Source organism: Grampus griseus, assembly GCF_964374135.1.
Source record: "Grampus griseus genome assembly, chromosome: 11".
Lineage (NCBI taxonomy): Eukaryota > Metazoa > Chordata > Mammalia > Artiodactyla > Delphinidae > Grampus > Grampus griseus.
Genome location: NC_139005.1, coordinates 44,586,182 through 44,609,869, shown reverse-complemented (window position 1 = coordinate 44,609,869; position 23,688 = coordinate 44,586,182). Strand labels below are relative to the sequence as shown.

Here is a 23,688-nt window from a genome sequence, read left to right as displayed (position 1 = left end):
GTTTGTAAATTCACCTCTAATCGGACTTAGATCCCAATTATCTTAAGTCAGCAGGAAATCCATTGTGCTGTGATTTGGGGCTCAATATAAGGGATCGACTCAGATAAAAGAATACTTGTACTCGCTTCCCTTTTCCTTACTTCATCACCAACTCCCCCGCCCGCTCGGGGTCACATGGACCAGCCCCGCTCTCCCCGCCCAGCTCCCCACGTAGGCGGGATGTGGTCCAGCCCAGCCGGGTGGCGGGAAATGCAGCGGGAGCTGCTGTCTCCGCGGGGACCCTGAGGACCGGCGGGGAGCGGGTGAGTGTCTGGGCGAGAGGGCTCTAAGCGGACTGCGTCCCTTCGAAGCCGCGGGGGCTCTTCTGGGAGGCGCGGAGTTCCCTTTCCCGTCACCCAGTTTAAAGGCAGGGGGCGGGGCGCGCGCTTTAGGTGCGCACGCGTCCCCACCCCGCGTCCTGTGTGGGAGCCGCAGGGTTTCCAACTCTCCTGGGACGTCCCCTCGTTTTTCCCGACGCCATTCTACACAGATAGGTCCTCACGCAGCGGTGCGGCTGTGATGGGAAGGGGCTTGAAACCCTTACAATAAGACAGAAGCTTCCCGGGCATTTCCACTTCGGAATTTTCCATCCAGTTCAGACCCGAAAAAAATAGGTGTCCAGCTTGGTGGTCAGCAGGAGCTGGGATTCACTGGTCGCTTGACTTAAATCTTGAGTTTTTATAAAATGGATTTCTCATTCCCTTCCCTCCTTTCCCTCGGGTAGAAGGCTTAAGGAGGATACAGCCTCTGCTTGGGTTTGTTAGCCGGACCATCAGTCGTTAATTAAGCTCCTTCCCTTGAGTCTCTCAATTCTTGGCCCTTCGTGCTGCCACTACATAATTACCGTTTTAAAAAGTCAATCTGGTCATTTCAGATTAAATTTAAAACTCCTCTTTGGCCTCCCACGGTCAAGTTTATATCCTTAGGTGGGTGTCTATGGCCTTTGGCAGTCTGACTCCGATCCTCTCAGCTGATTTTCTAAAGCTGCCTATCATTTTTTTCTATCTCATGCACTTGACTCCCAAACCTATAGAAAGGGTGTGTCTGCATTGTGCTCTTTCATGCTTTGGTACCTGTGCTCCTGCTGTTCCCTCGACTTGAAGTTCTTGCCACTTCTCTGCCAGGTGAACTTCTCTTTCAGGAGCTCAGTTGTCCCGCTGAAAACCTCTATTTCCAGCCCTCCTGGGCCAAAGTAGTCACTTCTTCCTCTGTGTCCCTGAAGTATTTTACCTCCCTCTATTATCAGTGGCACTTATACAACTGAGTAAAAGGTTACTGAGCTCCTAACATGTACTGTGCCGTGTGCTCAGTACCAGGTGGACAAGATGAATAGAACAGAGTTCCTGCCCTTAAGGAACTGGAAGGAAGAACACATGTAAATGAGTCCTCTGCAGTTACAGGGTGACAAAGAAGTCTGCCCTGGCTTCCTTACTCCTCTCACTCAGAACTCTCTTGAGTAAGTTTATCTACTTTCACAACTTGACACACCACCTTACATCCTGATGCCTCCCAATCTCCAGCCCCATCCTCTGCTCCCTCAACTTCGAAACTTGTCTACTTCAGCTTAGAAAGCATGTGTTGAACACTTATGATACCTGCCGTGGCCCGGGTTCAAGCCCTGGTTGGGGAACTGACATCCCCCAAGCTGTGTGGCAGGGCTACCAAAAGAAGAAAAAGATGCAAGCCTGAGGAGCATCATCTCTTAAGGAGGAGTACAGGAGCAGCCAATGTGAGGTCAAGGAAAGGTGTTTGTTTTGTTTTGGGGGTTTTTCCCACCCCCTAAGATGGTGGAGCTTTGAGCAACTCATAACATATGGGAATGGAGCCAGTATAAAGAGAAAATTGGAAACAAATGAGGAATGAGGAAGAAGCAATTGAGGGACGAGAAGTAATTGATCATTCACAAATGGAGGGCTTAGATTCATTTGAAATATGTATGTTTTTAGGCTTGGGTGGGGAGAATTGAGACAGTTCGTTTCTGATGATCTCAGTTGTTCTGAGAGGAAGGGACCTGAGACACCAGCTGAGAAGTGTGGGAAGCAGTGGAGTAAAGGGGCTTGAGGGTAACGGTGAAAGTTAGAAACAGCTGTTCCTTGGGAAGAAGAGGAAGAGGACCAGGAACACGAAGGATTTGCTGGGCCAGGCTGAGGACCTGTTCAGATTGGAGACCACATTTGTTGTGTATCATTTTGCAGGGTTGTTTGGTTTCCTCTAGCAAATCTGAGTCTAGATTTGAATCCAGGAGTCTAGAAAGCAAATGGTTGCATTGATCTGCGGTTGGGATCTTTTGCAGAGTGAATGCAGTAAAAGGAAAAAAGATTGAGACCTTACAGAGAGTGATATGTTTAGTGATACACGAGTAGGATATGTGCTCCTGCTTGTGCGACCCCAGCTTGATCGTTTTGTTTTTCAGCTCAGAAATCTTCAGTTAGTCCCAGGCTTATGTTCTAAATCCTTGAATTGATAGACAAAGACCAAGTTTTCCCATAAAGCCGGTTCCAACCCTCTTTTCCATTTTTTTCCTAAGACTCCTCTACTCATAGTGGCTCCCTCTCTGGTTTTACTCTGGCAAATTCTCTGCTGAAGTTCCCCTCCTCCTCTCAGCTGCCTCAATTCTATGCAGCCTTCACAGGCCCAGTTCTAATCACACTTTCTCTGACAAAACCTCCTTGGCCACTTTAACCTGAAAAGAGCCCTAGTTTTTCAGAATTTTTTTTTAAATATCACTTAGAGCTAGTACTGACTTTCTTTTACATTGTTTCTTCTATATTAGGTGGGTTTTATTTCTGCAACTAAATTCCTTAAATTTCTTTAGCACTGCAGCCACACTGCACCTGCACAGCACTATCTTTTGCCTAGGAGGATTTTCGTAAGCACTTAGTGACTGACTATAGAGTCCAATAGATGGAGAGGAAATTAATATTTTGAGAATTCTTTGTGTTCAACACTCAGTATAAGTGTTTGATATCAGAGCTTCTCAAACTTTTGTGGTGAACGACCAGTGTTTCCCGCCCCCCCAGGCTGTTGCAGGCCAGTACTTTTCTTTCTTTCTTTTTTTCTAGCTTTATTGTGATATATCACTTGAAATATAAAGTACTTTTCTAAAATAGTAGAACTAGAATCGTATTATTAGAAAAATTAAATTACTAGAGAAATAACGTGAAAAAAAGACATACAGAATATAGGCATTTTTACTATTAGATTCAACAAACATCAACTGCATCAAATTGCTATAAGATGTTCTAAATGCTTATGTTTTGTTTTTGTCCATATCTTGATGCAGACTGCTAACAGTTTGTGGACCAGCAATGGTCCGTTGGTCCACAAATGACACTGATTTCCATGATCTCATTTGAACCACCCCCTACGTATTTTTCTCTGTGTACCGATAAGGAAACTGAGGTTTAGGTTAAGCCACATGCTCAAGATCACCAACTTAGTACTGGACAGAACTGGAATTCAAATGCCAAGCGTCATTCTGTTCATACTAGTGAATCTCAGAGCTGGTTCTTAGAGCAGGGTTGGTTTGGGACAGAGTTTTTTGCTTGGTTTTATTTTGTTTTCAAGAAATGTGTTAATTTTCTATTTTGAATTGCAAGCGTATTTAATATTTTATCCTTTATTTTCCTTTGGTTCTTGCATTTTGAGGCCTGCATTTGAGATGATTATTGCTTCATCTCAACTGCTTAGTACTTAGTTGAGTGAGAAAAGTAACTAACATCCCTTTTAAATGTCCAGATCTGCTTTGTCTAAGGTATTTGACAGAGTTCTTATCTGTCTATGATAAAATGTGAAAATGCAACATAATGAGTTTTTTCATAAAATTAAATGTATTAAAGGACTGTACTTTATTCTGGGATTTTTGTCCTTCTTAGGTTTTTGTGGGGGTTTTTTGGTGTTTACTGAAAACAATGTATAGTAATTGTGTGGATGTTTTTTATAACAGCTGTATTGAGATATAATTCACATACCATAAAATTCACCCTTTTAAAATGTACAATTCACAGAGACATGCAACTGTTACTGCCAGCTAATGTTAGAACATTTTTATCACCCCCAAAAGAAACCACATAGGTCCCTACTAGCAGTCACTCCCCATTGCCTCCTCTCCCCAGTGCCTGGCAGCCACTAATCTACTTTCTGTCTCTATGGATTTGCCTATTCTGGGCATTTCATATAAGTGGAATCTTACAACATGTGACCTTTTGTGTCTGGCTTCTTTTATGGAACGTAATGTTTTCAAATTTCATCTATATTGTAGCGTGTATCAGTACTTCATTCCTTTTTATTGTCAAATAATATTCCATTGTGTAGATATACCACTTTTTGTTTATCCATTCATCAATTGATGGACATTGGGGTTTTCCACATTTTGGCTATTATAAATGCTGCTGTGAACATTGGTGTGCAGGTTTTTGTGTGGACGTACATTTCATTTCTCTCAGATATGTACCTAGGAGTGGAATTGCTAGGTCCTATGGTACCTCTGTTTTAACGTTTTGAGGAACTGCCAAACCAACTTCCATGGCAGCTGCACCATTTTACAGTCCTACCAGCAATATACAACGTTTGTGCGTCTGTATTTTTTTAAAATTGTCCTTAAGTTACAAAATTTAGAGTCTGCCACCTTAGGTTAGTCTCCCTAAATTGAAAAAAAAATTAAAGACCCATCCATGAAATCCAGAAGTTTGGAAACAACTATATTACCCCAGTCAGTATTTCAAAACAAAGCAAACAGAACAAAACAAAAAACTCAAAAAAACCCTATCTAGAAGGTCATCAATTAAAAAAATGATGAGAACTAACTGCTGATTGTTGAATAAAGTTGTAGACCACCTTTGCATCTTTTTTTCCCCCCCACCTTTGCATCTTGATTTTCCTTCAGCATAATAGTCTTGTATATGTTAAAGCAGTTCCCAATTATAGGATCATTTGGCGAGCGTTTCCTAAATACTGTGCCTGTGCCCCTTCTCGCCAGCCCCTGGAGTTTCTGAATATTTGGACAGGGCCTAAGCAGGTATCCTAAGGTGGTTTTAAAGTACAGCCTGGCTTGAGAATGACTGTTTAGGTAGTTGGGACATTGAGGGTATAATGTTAATGCTTTTACTTGCATGTTTTGTTAATTCTAAGATAAACATTTTTTCAGGAAAAAAAAAAAAGAATTTCTTTTTTCTCTTGGTTCTTTGGCAAGCCAGAATGGCTGGTTTTCCTGTTTTGCCTTTGTTCTGGGTCAAAGAAGTGGCATGGGGAGAATTATTTTCAAAGTAGAAAACTCAGGAAGGAGAGTAAAGTACTCCGATTAGAACAAAGAGAAATTAAAAGCTTGTATATATCTGTTCTGTCCCGTTGTCCTGAATAGCACTTGTGGTTTCTCCTTTTCCCTCTTTGTAAGAGGAAAGAATTTGGTGGTGGTAACTATCGTGAGCCCATGCTCACTATGACTAGTGAGCCCTGTGCTTAGTCATTAGCTGGGGGTCTGCCCAGGAAGAGTAGGGCTGAGGTGGGTCCTGGAGGTGCTGTCAGCTAACTGCATTCTTTGCAGCTGAATGGAAAGTTCTTTCTTGAGAAATCTGAGCAGGCACTTCCATGGCTGCCACAGTATCCTTTACCTTATTTCTCAGATAAGGAAGCTAAGACTGACTTGATGAGGAATAAATGGGCCGGTAGGCAGTGAAGCCAGGACTCTGACCCCACCTTCTGAATGTTGTACTGTTCTTTCTATTACACCAAGTTGCATTTAACAGTTTCTACTGAATGTCTATCTTATGAAAGAAATTCAGTGCATTCAGAAATGCATAAAACATTTAGTAGAGGAGAAAAGATGTACTCTAGGTTATTGTAACGTAAAGGAGTAGTTCAGGGCTTCCGTGGTGGCGCAGTGGTCGAGAGTCCGCCTGCCGATGCAGGGGACGCGAGTTCGTGCCCCGGTCCGGGAGGATCCCACATGCCGCGGAGCGGCTGGGCCCGTGGGCCATGGCCGCTGGGCCTGCGCGTCCGGAGCCTGTGCTCCGCAACGGGAGAGGCCACAGCAGTGAGAGCCCTGCGTACCGCAAAAAAAATATAATAATAATAAAAAATTTTTAAAAAAGAAGTAGTACAGTGCCAGAGGAGGAAGTCCATTTAGAGTGATATGTGCAGTCAGATCCTGTCCTGCTGTAGGCTATCAGGGAGAGCTTCGTGGAGGAGTGGCATTTGAGCTGGATCTTGAAGGTCAGGTAGGCTTAGAACTTTTGGAATTAAGGGAGGTGGACCTTCCAGAAGGAGGAAGCAAGGTTTAGAGAGCGTGAGGGGGCTCTGTGTCTTGGAATGTGTATGTTTATGTTCCTGGGTTGGGGGACTAGATAGCCAGAGGAGGCACCTAAGGCATGGATCTAAGAAGTGGTGGGTTGGATGGGTAAGTGTGAAGTAGATATAAGACAGATAATCAGATTATAAGTGGTTTAGGAGAGGAAGATGAGGCCACACAGACTAGGTGAGTAGCTTCTAGATAACTGCATGAAAAGAGAGTGAACTGTAAGTTTTCTGTCCCTGGCTCTTTTTTTAATAGTATGTTTCCACCAGTGAGGGCTGGAACTCCTGTTTAGAGCTCTTTTATTCCAGTTCTAATGAATAGGCCCAAGACTGCCAGCTTGCCTCATGTAAACCCAGCTTGCCTGGGAGCTTTATAATAGTCATCTTACCCATTTCTTCCTCTACTTTGCTTGTTGCTCTCTGGTTCTGTCAGAACTGCAGGGGATTAGAACCTGAAGTCTTAGGTCTCTTACATAACATCTTCCCTTCTCACATCTGCAAGGATGCTCCTTCCCTATCTTCTTTCCCCTCCAGCTTTTATTTAGGTAGCCAGGTAACAGCAGTTACCACCTCTGTTATTTTTGCCTTTCAGGTAAACCAATGTGTTGAAAGCAGAGGTTTGAGTACTCTGCCGGGGCCAGTTTTACAAATATTGAATATTAGAATTGGTCTGCTCTGTGTGTGTATGTGTGTATACACCAGTGGTCTGTCTGGAAAAGCTAGATGTATCTTTTTTTTTTTTAAGCTAAATCTATCTTGGAGGAGAGTCACAGATCTCACACACTGCACCTGCCTCACTGGAGCCCAGGTCTTAGGGTCTGCAAGTCCCATGAGAAAGGGCAGTGAAGGCAGGTATCCCTTCAGTTTTCCTGGTCATTCTGTGGTTTACTGGCTCACTGTTGCTGGGCTGAGCGGTCAGAAAGGAGATTAGCACTGGGTAGGGGAAGGGAAAGCAGCAGCCTAGAGAAGTAGCCCAGTTACATAAATGCATGGAGATAACATCAGGCATTAAACCTTGGTCCTTTGGACATGGCCCATTTCTTATTTCCTGTGGGGGAACAGGGGTGCAGTTGGAGGTACGTATGGAACAGGGAAAGGTGTTTTTAGAGGAAGCTGCTGCGTGCTGAGAGTGTGGCTGAATGTGACAAGGGGACGCATAGTGAATGTAGAGAGTGTGTGTGTGTGTGTGTGTGTGTGTGTGTGTGTGTGTGTGTGTGTGTGTGTGTGTGTGTGTGTGTGTGTGTGTGACTAGTGTCAGGTTCTGAAACATCCAGGATCTGTGCCTACTTGATTATCTGATGAGGGTTTAGGGATCTTAATAAAAGGGGGTGTGCTTCAGAAAAGGAAGATGGTTCTTCTGTGGAGAGGGACAAGGAATTTAACTAGTTCCTATTCTTTTTCTCACCCATTCTGTTAGGTACTGGCTTCTACTAAGATCACCAAAATTTAAGAGTAACTTTGGGGAGGAGAGTGAAGGAACTTTCTTTACACATCCCCAGAGCCTCAGAAGCCTCAGGGCTCCTGGGATATATCAGATCCTCAGTGGGATCACTGTACAGTCAGAGCTGGGTTTTCTCAGTTCTTGTGGTACAGAAGAGCTCTAACTGTGTGGGTGGAAGGTGGAGGGGGACCGGGTCCAGCAATTTTTTTATTTTTGGCCATGCTGCGCAGCTTGTGGAATTAGTTCCCCAACCAGGGATTGAACCTGGACCCTTAGCAGTGAAAGTGCTAAGTCCTAACCACTGGACCGCCAGGGAATTCCCCCAGCAATTTTAAGGCAGAGGGAAGCTCATTCTCCCACCTTCTCACAAGGCTGCAGAGCTTTCTCAGGGTGAAATTCTCAGAGTTGATGCCCTTTGCTAACCAGCCTTTCTTTCTACTAGGTTATCTAGACTCAGACATACTGTTTCTACAGTTTCAGACCCGATTTAGAGGATGGGATGGCTTAATTCTTAGTCTCGGAGCCTCCTGGGTAGAAGTCTTAACTTAAAGCTTTCCCCGGGACTGGGAACAGCACTTCCGGTGCTGACAAAAGTGAAACATTTGAGGACCTTGATCAGAATACTCAGAGCATCAGGGTCCTGCCTGCTCCCCCCTCCCTTTTATGGGGAGGACCCTACATTTGTTTTGTTTTGGGTTTTTTTTTAGATTTATTTATTTGTTTATTTTTATTTTTGGTTGCATTGGGTCTTTGTTGCTGCACGTGGGCTTTCTCTAGTTGCGGCGAGTGGGGGCTACTCTTTGTTGTGGTGCGCGGGCTTCTCATTGCGGTGGCTTCTCTTGTTGAGGAGCATGGGCTCTAGAGCACAGGCTCAGTAGTTGTGGTGCACAGGCTTAGTTGCTCTGCAGCATGTGGAATCTTTCCAGAACAGGGCACGAACCCATGTGCCCTGAATTGGCAGGCGGATTCTTAACCGCTGCGCCACCAGAGAAGTCCCCCACATTTGTTATCTTTCCTTGTCTCTATAGGCCTCATCATTTCTAGCTCCCTTGGCTCCACCTGCCTTTCTTCTCTAACGGCTGGTCCACTGATGTGTGGACTTGTACATGATGAATTGTGAACTTCTAGCCACATGCAGTGCTCTTGGGTACTTGGAGGGAGACACTTACCACAAGGAGCCAGATTGCTTAGGTGAGTCGCTTTTTGAGGTAACAGGTTAAAAAAAAAACAACACTTGCTTGAGTCTAGGTCTTTTGAATTTCTCAAGCCATGGGTATGAAAAGCACATGGGCCTGGGTAGAGCTTCTGCCAGGGTTCCATGTAAGTGTTTATTCTGTCCCTGAAGAGAGTGTGAAGGATTTGATCCGCTACTTGAGGCATGAGGATGAGACGCGAGATGTACGGCAGCAGCTGGGGGCAGCGCAAATCCTGCAGAGCGACCTCCTACCCATCCTTACCCAACACCGCCAGGACAAGCCTCTCTTTCATGCTGTTATCAGGTTGATTCCCCAGCTTTTTTTTTTTTTTAATTGAAGTATAGTTGATTTACAATGCTATGTTAATTTGTGCTTTACAGCAAAGTGATTCAGTTATACGTATATATATACATTCTTTTTTATATTTTTTCCATTATGATTTATCACAGGATATTGAATATAGTTCCCTGTGCTATACAGCAGGACCTTGTTGTTGATCCCCCAGCTTTTTAACATATACTGTGTGCCAGCCTTTGGTATTTGTGCCTGGTGAGGAAACTGAACAGCTTCTCCCTCCTTCATGGTCTCCCCAGGCTGATGGTGAACTTGACACAACCAGCCTTGCTCTGTTTTGGCAGCGTGCCCAAGGAGCCCAGCTTCCGGCACCACTTTCTGCAGGTGCTAGCGTACTTGCAGGCCTACAAAGAGGTGAGGTTTTCCTCCAGAATCCCGAGGCAGAGTCTGGGGGCCGTGGGAAAGGAGAGGGCGGGGACTACTTAAGGTCCATCCCCCTGTTTCGTAGGCCTTTGCCAGTGAGAAGGCTTTTGGAGTCCTCAGTGAAACTTTGTATGAGCTGCTGCAGCTGGTGAGTCTCCGCCTCACAAGATCCCAGGGGACAGTTAGCGCCCTGCTCCTCCCCTGGGCAGAACCCCAGGTGGGGCGTCACAACACGCGGGGTTTGGAGATACGGTCCCAGTCCTCGGGGGTACAAGTCCAATCTGCTGTCTCTGCTGCCTCGGGACTACTCGAACTCTTCCTTCTTTCTTTTTAATCCTGATTCTTCTCTGTGCCTCTCTCGCCCCATCAGGGTAGATGCCTCCCGCCTTCCACAGGTGGTCTTGTCCTCTAACTCTCCTTCTTCTGACCAGGGCTGGGAGGAACGGCAGGAGGAAGACAGCTTGCTGATTGAGCGGATCCTGCTGCTGGTCAGAAATGTTCTCCATGTCCCAGCCGACCTTGATCAGGAGAAGGTGATCTTGGCTGGTCCGAGTTCTTGTGCTTGATTAGGTTGGGCTGCCCCTTTTTCGCTGTTCTGTCCTCTGACGAAACTCGGGAGGGACCTTCGTCAAGGAATGAATTAGAAAACCTCAAGGCAGGGCAGTAGAACTGACTGATCTCCCCTTTCTCCCTCACCACTCACTGCTCAGAGGATTGATGATGACGCCAGTGTCCACGACCGGCTTCTCTGGGCGATTCACCTCAGTGGCCTGGATGACCTGCTCCTCTTCCTGGCCAGCTCAACTGCGGAGCATCAGTGGAGCCTCCACGTGCTGGAGATCATCTCCCTTATGTTTCGTGACCAGGTGAGACACTCACCTGTTGCCTCAATCCCTTCCCTCATGTCCGTTTCTGCTGTGCAGCCGGAATTGCTCTTGTATCATGACTGAAATACCTGGGGAAGACAGGTGCCAGGTGGAATAGCCATGTCTTAAGTACAGGGTCCCATCAACAGTCCTATTTTGTTCACTCTTTCTGTCCCCACTAGGAGTGAACTCAGAATAGGAAATGACTGTCCTTCTGACTCTTCCCTCCTTGTTCTAAATCTAGAACCCTGAGCAGCTGGCAGGAGTGGGGCAGGGACGCTTAGCTCAGGAGCGGAGGACAGCTGTGGCAGAACTGGAGGTGTTGCGCCAGCGAGAGATGGCAGAGAAGAAGACTCGAGCCCTGCAGCGAGGCAACAGGTGAGTGGTGCAGAGCCACTCTACCCATGTTCCCATTCCTGCACTACGGAATGCTAGGGCTTGGGCCAAATGCTAAGGCAGTGGTGACGAGAGCACTTCGCAGTTACAACATGCTCTGATGTGCTGCTGGAAGAGAACGGGGATGGAACCTCCAGAGAATTGAGGAATCACCCTGGACTTTTTTTTCTCTGCAGGCATTCTCGATTTGGGGGCTCCTACATTGTCCAGGGCTTGAAATCCATTGGGGAGAGGGACCTCATCTTTCACAAAGGTCTCCACAATGTGAGTCTGCTCCCGTCAGGGGTGGGAACATTGTGGAGTGGGGGACCTTTACCTCCCTGGAGGTAAAGCTTCTCTGTTCTTGGGCTTAGAAAGTTGGAGACCTAGGAGAAATAGAGCTTTTGGCATTGTCTTTACCTGCATCTTCACTTAGTACCAGAGGGAGAGCACGTTCTACCTTCTACAAGTTTCTTCTGAGAAAACTGTAGTACCAAGGATGTGTAAAGAGCTGCCGGGGAGGGAGGTGGTTAGGAGTAATTCTAATTCCCTCAACCTACATCCCCAGCTCCAAAACTACACTTCCGATTTGGGAAAGCAGCCCCGACGGGTACCTAAACGTCGCCAGGCTGCCCGGGAGCTGTCCGTGCAGCGCCGCTCTGCCCTCAACGTGAGACTCTTTCTCAGAGACTTCTGCTCTGAGTTCCTGGAGAACTGTTACAACCGGCTCATGGGCTCGGTGAAGGTGAGAGCCTAGGAAAGATGGAGTAGAGAGGTGATTGGGGTAGCGGTGGGTAAGAAGGGCAAGCTGGGGAGGAACCCATGGAAAGCTGACCATGGAGAGTGGACTAGTAGGTGAGACGGATGTAGGGTGCCCCTGAGACATGGTGACGAAGTCAGGAGGGAGTGGGTTATCGATATGACCAAAAAAGCTCTAGAGATTGCCGCAGAGGAAGGGGAAGGGAACGCGGGGAGAATGAGAAAGGGATGGAGATTTGGGTCCTATAGTATTGTTACAGTGGTGTCCAGGGTCCACCTGGTCATCATAGGACAGGAGGAAGTTGGAAGCCCTGAGGTCATGAAGTGGTCTGTTTTTCCTTGACATCAGGACCACCTGCTTCGGGAGAAGGCTCAGCAGCACGATGAGACCTACTACATGTGGGCTTTGGCTTTCTTCATGGCCTTCAACCGAGCTGCCTCCTTCCGGCCAGGCCTGGTTTCTGAGACCCTCACTGTCCGCACCTTCCACTTCATTGAGCAGAACCTCACCAACTACTATGAGATGATGCTGACCGACCGCAAGGAAGCCACCTCCTGGGCACGCCGGTGAGCGGGAGGAGAAGTGGGGTCAGAGTGGGCATCTTGGCCAGGCTGGGAATCTGAATGCCTGAATTCTGGATGGTACTTTCTGTCCCGTCTCAGGCTTCAGGTGGTCAGCTGGGGAGCAAGGACTGGCTGGGTCATTGAGTTTTTGATGGAACTGTTTTGGCAGGCGAGGGTGCAAAGGGTGATACCGTTTCCACGAACCAAGATCCTAAGCTGTCCTCCGTTTTACCTCTTTCCCTCTCACAGGATGCACCTGGCTCTGAAGGCCTATCAGGAGCTGCTGGCCACAGTGAATGAGATGAATGCGTCCCCAGACGAGGCTGTGAGGGAGAGCAGCCGCATCATCCAGAGTGAGGCCTCGCTTGGTCTCTGATCCCCCCTTCCCTGCCTCTTGATCCGAATCTCACTCTTCCCGGACCCAGCTTCACCCGTCTCTCCTTTCCCCAAGCTTTCCAGGTCAGTCCTTCCATTCCTTTCTCTTCCCTGTTTCTAGACAACATTTTCTATGTGATGGAGTACCGAGAGCTCTTCCTGGCACTCTTTCGAAAGTTCAACGAGAGATGCCAGCCCCGCTCTTTCCTTCGTGACCTGGTGGAAACCACCCACCTCTTCCTCAAGATGTTGGAGCGGTTCTGCCGGAGCCGTGGGAACCTGATGGTGCAGGTACTGGGCAGCCCAGGGTGTGGAAAGAGCTGGGGAGAAAGGGTGGGGGACAGAAAGGACAGAGGGCTCTTTTTCCTCACATTTTCTGTAGCTTAAGCTGGTCTGTTAGAACTACTCTGAACGAAGGGCAAGAGTTTCGTTGGTGTTGCCAATGTAGTTCTGCCTTGTGAGTCTCCTCTCATTAGGTTGATCCCTAATCTACCATAAGTATCTTAATTCATTCAGGAAACATTTATTAAACACCTGCTCTGTGCTAAGCACATGAACTCTGGGGGTTCATAATTTTATTTTATTTATTTATTTATTTTTTGATGTGGACCATTTTTAAAGTCTCTTTGAATTTGTTACAATATTGCTTCTGTTTTGTGTCTGTTGTGTTTTTTTTTTTTTTTTTTGGCCACGTGGCATGTGGGATCTTAGCTCCCCGACTCGGGATCGAACCCACACCCCCTGCATTGGAAGGCGAAGTCTCAACCACTGGACTGCCAGGGAAGTCCCAGGGGGTTGATAATTTTAGAGTTTATTAATTATGCTGTGCTATTTCCTGATTATACTTCAGAAGCACTGTAATGAGATAGAAAGGACCTTACATTAAAAGTCAGAGGTCTGGGGACTTCCCTGGCAGTCCAGTGGTTAAGCCTCTGAACTTTCACTGCAGGGGTCCAGGTTCGATCCCTAGTCAGGGAACTAAGATCTCACATGCCGCATGGTGCAGCCAAAAAAAAAAAAAAACTCGGAGGTCTGGGATCTCATCCTGTATTAGTTACTGTTAGAATAACTTAAGCTGCTTGTGTGAGTCCTGATCTTTAAAAGTTGGTTGTAACATCTACCCATGAGCCTGAAATGAAATAATAAATGCAAAGTCTGGGACAAGAAGAAAACCTCAAGGAATTTCTATCCTGGAGACACAAGGATTCTGCTTTGTAAAAATTTTCCTATAATTCTATTTGCTATAGGTTAAAACTCAGTCAGAACTGGGCTTGAAAGGGGCTGTAGTACCGATGAGCCTTTTCTAAAAGGTCTATTTACACTCGGAGCTCTGTTGTATTAGCAGTACTAATAGGTTCTACCATTTATCGAGCGTTTACTATGTCTCAGACGTTGTGCTAAGGTTTCCCTATAATCCTCACAATAGCACTAGGGCACATGCGCAGAGTGGTTAAGCACCTTGTCCAAGGTCTTGCTGGTATATGGCTAGCATCAATACTTAAATCCTGGTCTGCTGGAATCCAGACTCATGCTCCTGACCTTTAGTGTGTTTATAAGTTCCTTGAATAAAGGACGAACCTCATCAAGGGCCTCACAGGCCCTCCTGTTTGCCCACAGCGAAGACTGGTTCACAGCCATGACTTGGGGGAGTGAGATCGGGGTATTGATTCTCATTCTCCTGCTTTTCAGGAGAAAAAATTGTAGTTTACATTTGCAGAGTGCTTTGCATTTAATAAAGCCTTTTCATATAGAATTTTTTATCCTCAGAGCAAATTTGCTCATTCTCTAGGCTTCTGTTTAAGGTATCACTTCCACAAGAAATGAGTCACGTGCTGTTCCTGGGTTTTGCTATGGCGTTTTATGCTCAGCCATGTTCTAGGTCTTATCCAGGCTGTAGTGTCATTTACCTGTCTACTTACCTGTCTCCCCCACTAGGCCACAAGTGCCTCAAGGGCAAGGAAATGTGCTCTTCACTGCTGCTTCCCCATTGTCATGGAGTAGCACATAGTGGTCACTCGGTGGATGTCTAATTAATTCAGACATCTAATTAATTAGTTAATAGAGGACATTGATGGGGAAAAGGCCTCCCTAGCTCTTGTGCCATCCTAACACAGTTCCTTCTCTGTAGAACAAACGAAAGAAGAGAAAGAAGAAAAAGAATGTCCTAGATCAGTCCGTAGCTTCTGGTAATGTCCCCTACAGCCCAGAGGAACTGGAGTCTGTGTGGCCCTCCCTGGCCGAGCAGCTACAGTGCTGTGCCCAGATAAGTAGTTGCAGAAACTCTCTCTTTCTTTCTTTCTTTCTTTTTTTTTTTTAATATTTATTTTTGGCTGCGTTAGGTCTCCATGGCTGCACGCAGGCTTTCTCTAGTTGCAGTAAGTGGGGGCTACTCTTCATTGCGGTGCGTGGGCTTCTCATTGTGGTGGCTTCTCTTATTGCAGAGCACGGGCTCTAGGTACATGGGCTTCAGTAGTTGTGCCGCATGGGCTCTAGAGCGCAGGCTCAGTAGTTGTGGTGCACGGGGTTAGTTGCTCCGTGGCATGTGGGATCTTCCTGGACCAGGGCTCGAAGCCGTGTCCCCTGCATTGGCAGGTGGATTCTTAACCACTGTGCCACCAGGGAAGTCCTACTCTCTGTTTCCTGAGGGTAGTGCTCTGGGCAGACTCTCTGGGTCTCTCCCCCCACTGCCCCACCAACTGTTACCAAAGCTTTAATAATCCCTCTCTAGGATCCTGAGCTCAGTTTGGACTCCATGGTTCCCTTTGATGCGGCCTCAGAGGTGCCCGTGGAAGAACAGCGGGCAGAAGCCATGGTGCGGATCCAAGACTGTCTCCTGGCTGGCCAGGCCCCACAGGCCCTGACCCTTCTTAGGTCTGCCCGGTAAGAGCCCCGCCTACCCGTCCTCCCACATCCAGCCCCTGGGCTTTTGGGGGCAGGGAGTGGCTTTCACTGTGGCACAGGGTTCTCAGTCTTCAAGAGAGAAGTTCCCTCAGAAGCGCTGGGGCTCTGTACAGGGTACTGAGTCCTGGGGAGTTTGGGTTGGTTTATTGGGAGGTTTATTATTTGTTTTTGTTTCATTTTTGAGAAATATCAGCACAGTTAGTTGGGGAAAAAAAATAAAGTTAATTCTATGAGCCAAAGATAGCCATCATTAACATTTTGATGAGTTATCTTCCAGAGTTTTTCCCTCTGTGTTATATATAGACATATCACATACACCTTCTTTTACAAGATTGAAATATTGCAATACTGATTTATAGTATTTTTTTTCACTTCTCAATATATTGTGAGCATCATTTCTTTTTTTTTCCAAATATTTATTTATTTATTCTGGCTGCACCAGGTCTTAGGTGAGGCACGTGGGATCTTTGCTGCGGCATGCAGGATCTTTTAGTTGCAGCGTGCAGACTTCTTAGTTGCAGCATGCAGACTCTTAGTTGTGGCATGTGAACTCTTAGTTGCAGCAGGCATGCGGGATCTGGTTCCCCAGCTAAGTTTTGAACCCAGGCCCCCTGCATTGGGAGCGCGGAGCCTTAGCCACTGGACTACCAGGGAAGTCCCGTGAGCATCACTTCTCGTCAGATATATTTCTGCAATTATTAATGGCTTTAAAACACCATTGTGAAAACAGCGGCAAATAAATAGATAAATAAATTTATAAAAACAAAACACACCATTGTGTGAATATGTACATTTGTTCAACATTTGTTCAAATGTCATGCGTTTAGATTATTTGCCTTTTCTTCCTGTATGATTTTCTTTGCAGTGTGGCTTATGAGGGAAAATTTCCCTAGAGTCTTTGTTTCATCTTTGAAATAACAGTCTGTATTCTCTTTCCAGCTGGAAAATAAAATAAGTCTAAATTCCTTCTCCCACTTCAAATTATAACTGAGATATTATTAAAAAAAAAAGATATTATAAAAAAAAGCCTTTTTTCTCTCTGTGCTCCAGGGAGGTGTGGCCAGAAGGAGATGTGTTTGGCTCTCAGGACATTTCCCCAGAGGAGGAGATTCAGCTGCTGAAGCAAATCGTCTGGGCCCCGCTTCCCCGTGAGTCTCCCATTTCCTTCTCATCTCTCTCCTTCCAGCTCTTCTCTAGCGCCAGCGTCACAGACACCCAGTAATCCTCAGTCTTTCTATAGGGCAGCAGGGACCAGAGGAACAAGAGGCGGAGGAAGAAGATGAAGAAGAGGTGGAGGAGGAAGAGTTGCACATGGTCGAGGTGTTGGAGAAAGAATTTAACTTTCTGGACTACCTGAAACGGTGCGGGCCGGGAGGATGGAATTGGTGTCAGGGTGGAGACCGTGGGGCTGTGAGGACGACCACACGTCCTCACACTGACATCCTCTCGCTCCCTGTCTCGGTGCAGCTTTGCAAACTCAACTGTCATCCAAGCCTACGTGCTGCTGCTGCGGAGCTACAAGCAAAATAGCGCCCACACCAACCACTGTGTCGTCAAGATGCTGCACCGTCTGGCCTATGATCTCAAAATGGAAGCCCTGCTTTTCCAGCTTTCCCTCTTCTGCCTCTTCAATCGTCTGCTTAGCGACCCTGCGGCTGGGGCCTACAAAGTAAGGAGATACCAAAGAATGGGGTTCTAGAGGTGTAGGGGAGTCCTGGGGTAAAAGGTTAGGGGATAAAGTGCCCTGAGCCGTGTCAAGGCTGAACGATGAGAGAACGGTGAGGAAGTAGACAGGCAGGTTGAGGGAGCTGCAAGGGGAAGGATAGAAGAGGCTGAGCGAGGAGGGGGCAGCTGGGAACAGGCGTAGAAAAAAATACCTAAAGGCCCATGTTTATGTACATTTAGGCCACAGGCCTCACAGCAGTCTCCCTCTCCCTCAGGAGCTAGTGACTTTTTCCAGATACATCCTGGGCAAGTTCTTTGCACTGGCCGCAGTCAACCAGAAAGCCTTTGTGGAGCTGTTGTTCTGGAAGAACACAGCTGTGGTTCGAGAGATGACTGAGGGCTATGGCTCCCTGGATGGCAGGTGAGCTTGAGGATGGGGAAGGCTTGGCGATGGGGAAGGGGGTGACACAGTCACAGAGTGTCAGAGCTGGAAGAGCTTGCAGATCAGTTGGTGTAACCTTTCTTTCCCTTTCGTAGGTGAGAAAACAAGCCCCGAAGGTGAAATGCTTTACCTGAGGTCACCTGAGAGAGGAACTGGGATTGACCCTAGGTCTCCTGTCTACTCTAGTTTCCTTCTTCACCAGCGTTCAGGGGGGCAGTCAGAGTGGGGTGGCCCCCCCAGAGAGAGTCTATATGTGCCTTATCCCAAGATGTGCTGGGAAGCCATAAGGATGCATAGAAATATTTGTCCTCTTTCCCTGAGTATCTCAGCTCCTCTCCTTTCACTCTTCTCTCTCTTTCCCATAATACTCTCAGCCCCTGCAGTGTCAGGTTCCATGGGCCCAACCTGGAAAATCTTAGTTTGACTTTTGGGTTCTTAAGTGGAAGGAGAGTAAGAGGAAGGAAGCACACCTTAGGCCTCTGCTAGCTGGCTCCTTTGTGGTACCTGCGTTGCCCTTATTCCTTTTAGAAGAGAAGACCTTTGGTCTCCTCTTTTTGAGCCAACAATCTACATGCTCCCCTTCTCCTTTCCCCATTTAGATCTTCTAGTCACAGACCCCCTGTGTGGAGCCCAGAGGAGGAGGCCCAGCTTCAGGAACTGTACCTTGCCCATAAGGATGTGGAAGGTATGAGGCCTTGAGGTCTGAAGAGCATGAGGAGGGCAGCCTGAGCTCCGGGACCCCTCTTCACTGCCTCACTCCTCCTCCACCTCAGGTCAGGATGTGGTGGACACCATCTTGGCACACCTGAAAACTGCTCCTCGGACACGCAAGCAGGTCATCCACCGTCTGGTACAGCTGGGACTGGCTGACAGCGTCAAGGACTTCCAGAGGTAGAGGCACATGCTCTGGAGGGAACTGAGATGGGGAATCCACTCTTCACTCCCTGAGCTCCCCCTTCCACTGACACCGCCCTGAACAGGAAAGGAACCCAGATTGTACTGTGGACAGAAGAGCAGGAGCTGGAGCTGCAGCGGCTTTTTGAGGAGTTCCAGGGCTCTGATGGTAAGTGAGGTGGAAGCTCAGGGAACCTCTGAAATGAGAGCCAAGCTCTCAGTTTCTTTTCCTGCTGCTTCCTGTTCCCAAGGAAGGCTTATCCTCTCCTTCCTGTCCACTTGCTCTGTTTGTGGTGTCATTTTTGTTTGTTTTTATATATATATTTTTTTTTATTATGTAAGTTACAGGTATACAATATAGTGATTCACTATAGTCACTAATTTTTAAAGGTTATACTCCATTTATCGTTGTTATAAAATATTGGCTGCATTCCCCATATTGTACAATGTATCCTTGTAGCTTATTTTATACCTAATAGTTTGTACCTCTTAATCCTCTACCCTTATCTTGCCCCTCCCCCTTCCCTCTCCCCACTGGTAACCACTAGTTTGTTCTCTATATCTGTGAGTCTGCTTCTTTTTTGTTATATTCATTCGTTTTATTTTTTAGATTCCACATATAAGTGATATATAGTATTTCTCTTTCTCTGTCTTACTTATTTCACTTAGCATAATGCCCTCCAACTCCATATTGCTGCAAATGCCAAAAATTCATTCTTTGTATGGCTCAGTAGTATTCGTGTGTGTGTGTGTGTGTACCACATCTTCTTTATCCATTCATCTGTTGATGGACACTTAGGTTGCTTTTATACCTTGGCGATTGTAAATAATGCTGCCATGAGCATTGGGGTGCATGTATCTTTTCAAGTTAGTGTTTTTGTTTATTTTTTTGGATATATCCCCAGGAGTGGAATTGCTGGGTCATATAGTAATTCTATCTTTAGTTTTTTGAGAGACCTCCATACTGTTTTTTGTGGTGTCATTTTGGAGTGAATTGAGCTGTAGCCTCTTTCCAAAGACCTCTGTTTCCTTTACTAATCCCTTTCCCCTGTTGCTCTTGGGCATTCACACTTTCTTTCTCTTTAGATATCCTGGGTAATATCATGAAGAACATCACAGCCAAACGCTCACGGGCCCGAATAGTAGATAAACTGCTGGCTCTGGGGCTGGTGGCTGAGCGGCGGGAGCTGTACAAGAAACGCCGGAAGAAGTTGGCGCCCTCAAGCTTGGTAACAGTCTTACCCTGGCTCTGCCAGCTGGGCCTGCCCCCGCTGAAGTGCTCCTTAGAAGTAGCCCACCCAGATTCTTCCTGTCTCAGGCTCTTCTGAGTAGATCCCCCCAGCGCGGTGGTCAGGAACCAGAGGACTCCATTCAGTTCTTCGTCTTGTCTCCTTTTGTTCATTACCCACCCCAATTAATTTTAGCCTAATGAAGAGGAGTCCTTGAACGATTTTTGCCAGGAAGATCTAGAAGAAGAGGAAAACCTGCCAGAGGAAGAGAGTGAAGAGGATGAAGAGAAAGAGGAGGGCTCAGAAGCAGAACAAGCCCACGGTGGCTCCGTCCTTTCAACTCAAAACCTTGGGCAAAACCTGCATCAGGAAGGTGAGGGCCCAGTTGGGAGAGATGTCTCAGGTGGTGGGGTTGGTTGTATGGGCCAGTTATAAGTTTTCCACCTTCCCTTAGGCTTTTCTGCTCCCCTCCTGTGGCTCCAGAACTGCCTCATTCGAGCAGCAGATGATCGGGAAGAGTTTGGTGAGTGAATAAATGACGGTTTCAGGAGGACTGGGGTCTGGAGGCTGCTGGAGACCTGATTGTGGGATGGAGGGCCGGTTCTTTCTTCACATCTTCACCATGTGACCATTGACCCTGTCCTAGGCTGCTCTCAGGCAGTTCCACTGGTGCCACTGACAGAAGAAAATGAGGAAGCAATGGAAAATGAACAGTTTCAGCAGCTGTTGCAAAAGCTAAGGGTTCGGCCTCCTGCCTCTGGGCAGGTAAATACACCAGTTACAGCATCAACCAAGCATGTTGGTGCTACTTTAAGATACATCTGCTCCTCCTCATTTCCTGTCACCTCTGACCGTGACTCCTGCAGCAGCTGTCTTGCTAATCTCTCCAATCTTCCCTTCTCCTAAACCCATCTTCCACACTGCCCCCGAGTTATCTTTCTAAATTACAGTTTTGATTATATCACTCCCCTGATCAGAGCACTTGATGGTTCCCCACTGTTAGCAGGACAAAGTCCACAGCCGCCGGGGCGGTGTCTCTGGCCTTGGCCAGCCATTGCAGCCTCACAGCCACGTCACCACACACCTGCCTGACACTACAGTCATCCGGAGCTACTTTCCATCCTCCAAACAGTAGGCTTTTTCATACCTCCAAACAGTTGATCATGCCAGTCCCCCTACTGGAAGGCTCCAGCCTCATACACAAGGTGGCAGATCACCCATCTTTCCTGATGAACACTCCACCCAACCTTGAAGAGTTAGTTCAGTTGTCACTTCCTCAGAGAAGCAGTCTCTATCCCTCCTTCAACCCCCCGACCCCGACACCAAAATTCACAGATATTCAAGTCTCGTATAAAATGGCATAGTATTTGCGTATAACCTATGCACATCGTCTCTAGATTAATTGTAATACCTAATACAATGTAAATGCTATGTAAATAGTTGCCAATGTGCAGCAAATCCAAGTTTTGCTTTTTGGAACTTTCTGGAATTTTTCATTTTTTTCCCCAATGTTTTTGATCTGCAGTTGGTTGAATCCATGGATGTGAAACCCTCGGACACAGAGGGGCAACTGTAATCATTTTGGTGGCTGTGATTTGTTCATTCCCTTAATATAGCCCCAATCCTGTGGTGTTACAGTACATTGGTTCTTTCTCCCCTTAGATTGTGAGTTCCCTGAGAGCAAGGATCATATCTGACTCACCTTTAGATCCCCAGAATCCATTCATTTACTTATGTAATTAACAACTGTATTTACTGGGAACCTCCTGGTGTATCAGGCACTGTGTTAGACATTGGGCACATACTGGATAAATAAGCAATAAGTAGAGTTCACAACCCTTATGGAGCTTCACCAATGTAGGCTCATATTTATTCAATGAATAATATCAAAATCTGGTGGACTAGAGGCTGCTCCTTTCCCACTACTCTCATTTTCAACTTCTTTGCCCCTGTAGGAAACCTTCTGGCGAATTCCAGCCAAGCTGAGTCCCACCCAGCTCCGGAGGATGGCAGCTTCTTTGAGCCAACCAGAGGAGGAGGAAAAGCTTCAGCCAGGATTAGAACCTAAGGTCCCTGGAGAGCAAGGCCCTGAGGAGGAGCACCGAGCACATGCCCCGAGGGCCCTCCTGTCAGCCCGGAAAGAGAGAGCAGGCCTGCTGTCCCCAGAGGGTAATACCAGGACCACTTATCTATTGAGTACTATTGAATACTTACCCAGCCCTGTGATCAAGAGGGCTGATAGGGTATTTGAGACTATGAGGACCTAGTTCCCTAATTTTATGCCTCTCGTGGTCGTTCCAGAGGAAGGGACTGATGGTGGGAAAGAGCAGCTGAAAGTGGCACCCAAGAAGCGACAGCTGTTGGACAGCGATGAGGAAAAGGAGCAAGATGAGGGCGGGAGCAAAGGTAGGAGGGTCTGGTCGGGATCTGCCTTTTCTTCTAACCTCTAGCACTCTTCCCTCCAGTCCTGAAGGTAAATGCTACCATCCTCCTTCCCCCTTAACAAATTTAGATATCCTGTCTTCTCACCCCTGTCACTCCCATAGCACCAGAGTTGGGAGCTCCAGGAATCCGGAAGAAGAAGCGGTTTCAGATAGAGGATGACGATGAGAGCGACTGAAGAGCCAGATGCCTAGGGGCAGAGACAGACCCATTTTTAAGTGGTGAATTTAAATCTGAGTTTGGAGGGGCATACAGGACCTGGAAACTCCTCTTACTGGACAGAAGCTGTGGAGCCCTGGGCTTCCCCATGGATCTAGGGTCCAGGAAATCCAGGCAACAGTGTTGGCCTCCTGTTCAGTCACTTCTTGCTCCTCCCACTTTTATCAGTGTGCCTCAGTAGCTCTCTGGAGACTTATTCCTTTTCTTCTTTGGTTAATAGCACACCCTGGCAAAGGAGAGGAGTGAGTGAATATAGAAGGCACCTTGGACCCCTCTTTCTGGTCTGTTCCTTTTGGCTTTCTGCTGGAGGTGGGTCACAGCACTAGATGGGGGGTTTTGTGACATGATGAGTGGGGATATTGCACCATTTTTAAAAGGCACTAGACGAGCCCATCCTCATTTTCTTTCCTGTGATCACCCGCTGAACACCAGATTGAGCCCAGTTCCTAATGTTGAAATAGGGTTGGGATGCAGTACTCTTCAGATGATGAGCGTTTTTGGTTGGTGTTTGGCATTGAATTAAACATGTAAAATTAAAAGTTGCCAATGTTGATCTGACTTGCCAATCTGTCTAAATACCTCAACCCTCCACCTGCTATGTTCGTTTAAGAACTTTTAACTATTAGGGTTAAAAGAGACTATCAGCCTTCCCTTTTCTCTTGCTTTCCCTACATGAGACACAGAAAAACATACTCACCTCAAGATCCTTTGTCTAGGATAAATCTTTAGGGTAAAAAGAGTATGCATCAGAACAGGTACATGAAAAGATGCTCAATGTCGTTAATCAGAGAAGTGCAAATCAAAACCACAATGAGATATCACCTGATACCTGTCAGAGTGGCTATCATCCAAAAGAACACAAATAACATGTTAGTGAGGATATGGACAAAAGGGAACCCTTGTACACTGTTGGTAGGAACATAAATTGGTGTAGCCACTGTGGAAAACATATATATGTCAATCCCAATGTCCCAGTTCATCCCACATCCCCTTCCCCCCTTGGTATTCATGTTTGTTCTCTACGTCTGTGTCTCTATTTCTGCTTTACAAATAAGTTCATCAGTATAATTTTTCTAGATTCCACATGTAAGCAATGTTATACAATTTTTGTTTTTCTCTTTCTGACTTCACTTTGTATGACAATCTCTAGGTCTATCCATGTCTCTGCAAATGGCACAATTTCGCTCCTTTTTATAGCTGATTATATACCTCAGTTATTTGTTTGTTTGGCTGTGCAGGGTCTTAGTTGTGGCACACAGGATCTTAGTTGCCA

General features: G+C 46.6%; 1 protein-coding gene across 1 annotated transcript; it reads left to right on the top strand.

The window, feature by feature from the left end:
• Nucleotides 1-241: 241 nt before the first annotated feature.
• Nucleotides 242-22,934, top strand: TIMELESS (timeless circadian regulator). The gene is made up of 29 exons (XM_082665877.1): nucleotides 242-302; nucleotides 8,800-8,962; nucleotides 9,117-9,270; nucleotides 9,561-9,675; nucleotides 9,770-9,832; nucleotides 10,116-10,217; nucleotides 10,395-10,550; nucleotides 10,795-10,928; nucleotides 11,123-11,210; nucleotides 11,494-11,670; nucleotides 12,034-12,251; nucleotides 12,498-12,601; nucleotides 12,745-12,914; nucleotides 14,752-14,886; nucleotides 15,352-15,503; nucleotides 16,575-16,672; nucleotides 16,765-16,885; nucleotides 16,992-17,193; nucleotides 17,465-17,610; nucleotides 18,231-18,316; nucleotides 18,405-18,522; nucleotides 18,612-18,694; nucleotides 19,612-19,754; nucleotides 19,950-20,127; nucleotides 20,209-20,277; nucleotides 20,401-20,519; nucleotides 21,710-21,923; nucleotides 22,056-22,160; nucleotides 22,301-22,934. Exons 2-29 carry the CDS (start codon nucleotides 8,878-8,880, stop codon nucleotides 22,372-22,374), a joined length of 3,609 nt encoding a protein of 1,202 aa, XP_082522003.1. The 5' UTR covers nucleotides 242-302; nucleotides 8,800-8,877; the 3' UTR covers nucleotides 22,375-22,934.
• Nucleotides 22,935-23,688: the final 754 nt, after the last annotated feature.

Bases quoted from the DNA above. Each gene is read 5' to 3' on its own strand.
- TIMELESS (XM_082665877.1), top strand. From the start codon at position 8,878: ATGATGAATTGTGAACTTCTAGCCACATGCAGTGCTCTTGGGTACTTG. The intron at 12,252-12,497 runs GTGAGCGGGAGG...TCCCTCTCACAG, and splicing joins GCCACCTCCTGGGCACGCCG to GATGCACCTGGCTCTGAAGG. The intron at 18,523-18,611 runs GTAGAGGCACAT...CGCCCTGAACAG, and splicing joins AGCGTCAAGGACTTCCAGAG to GAAAGGAACCCAGATTGTAC.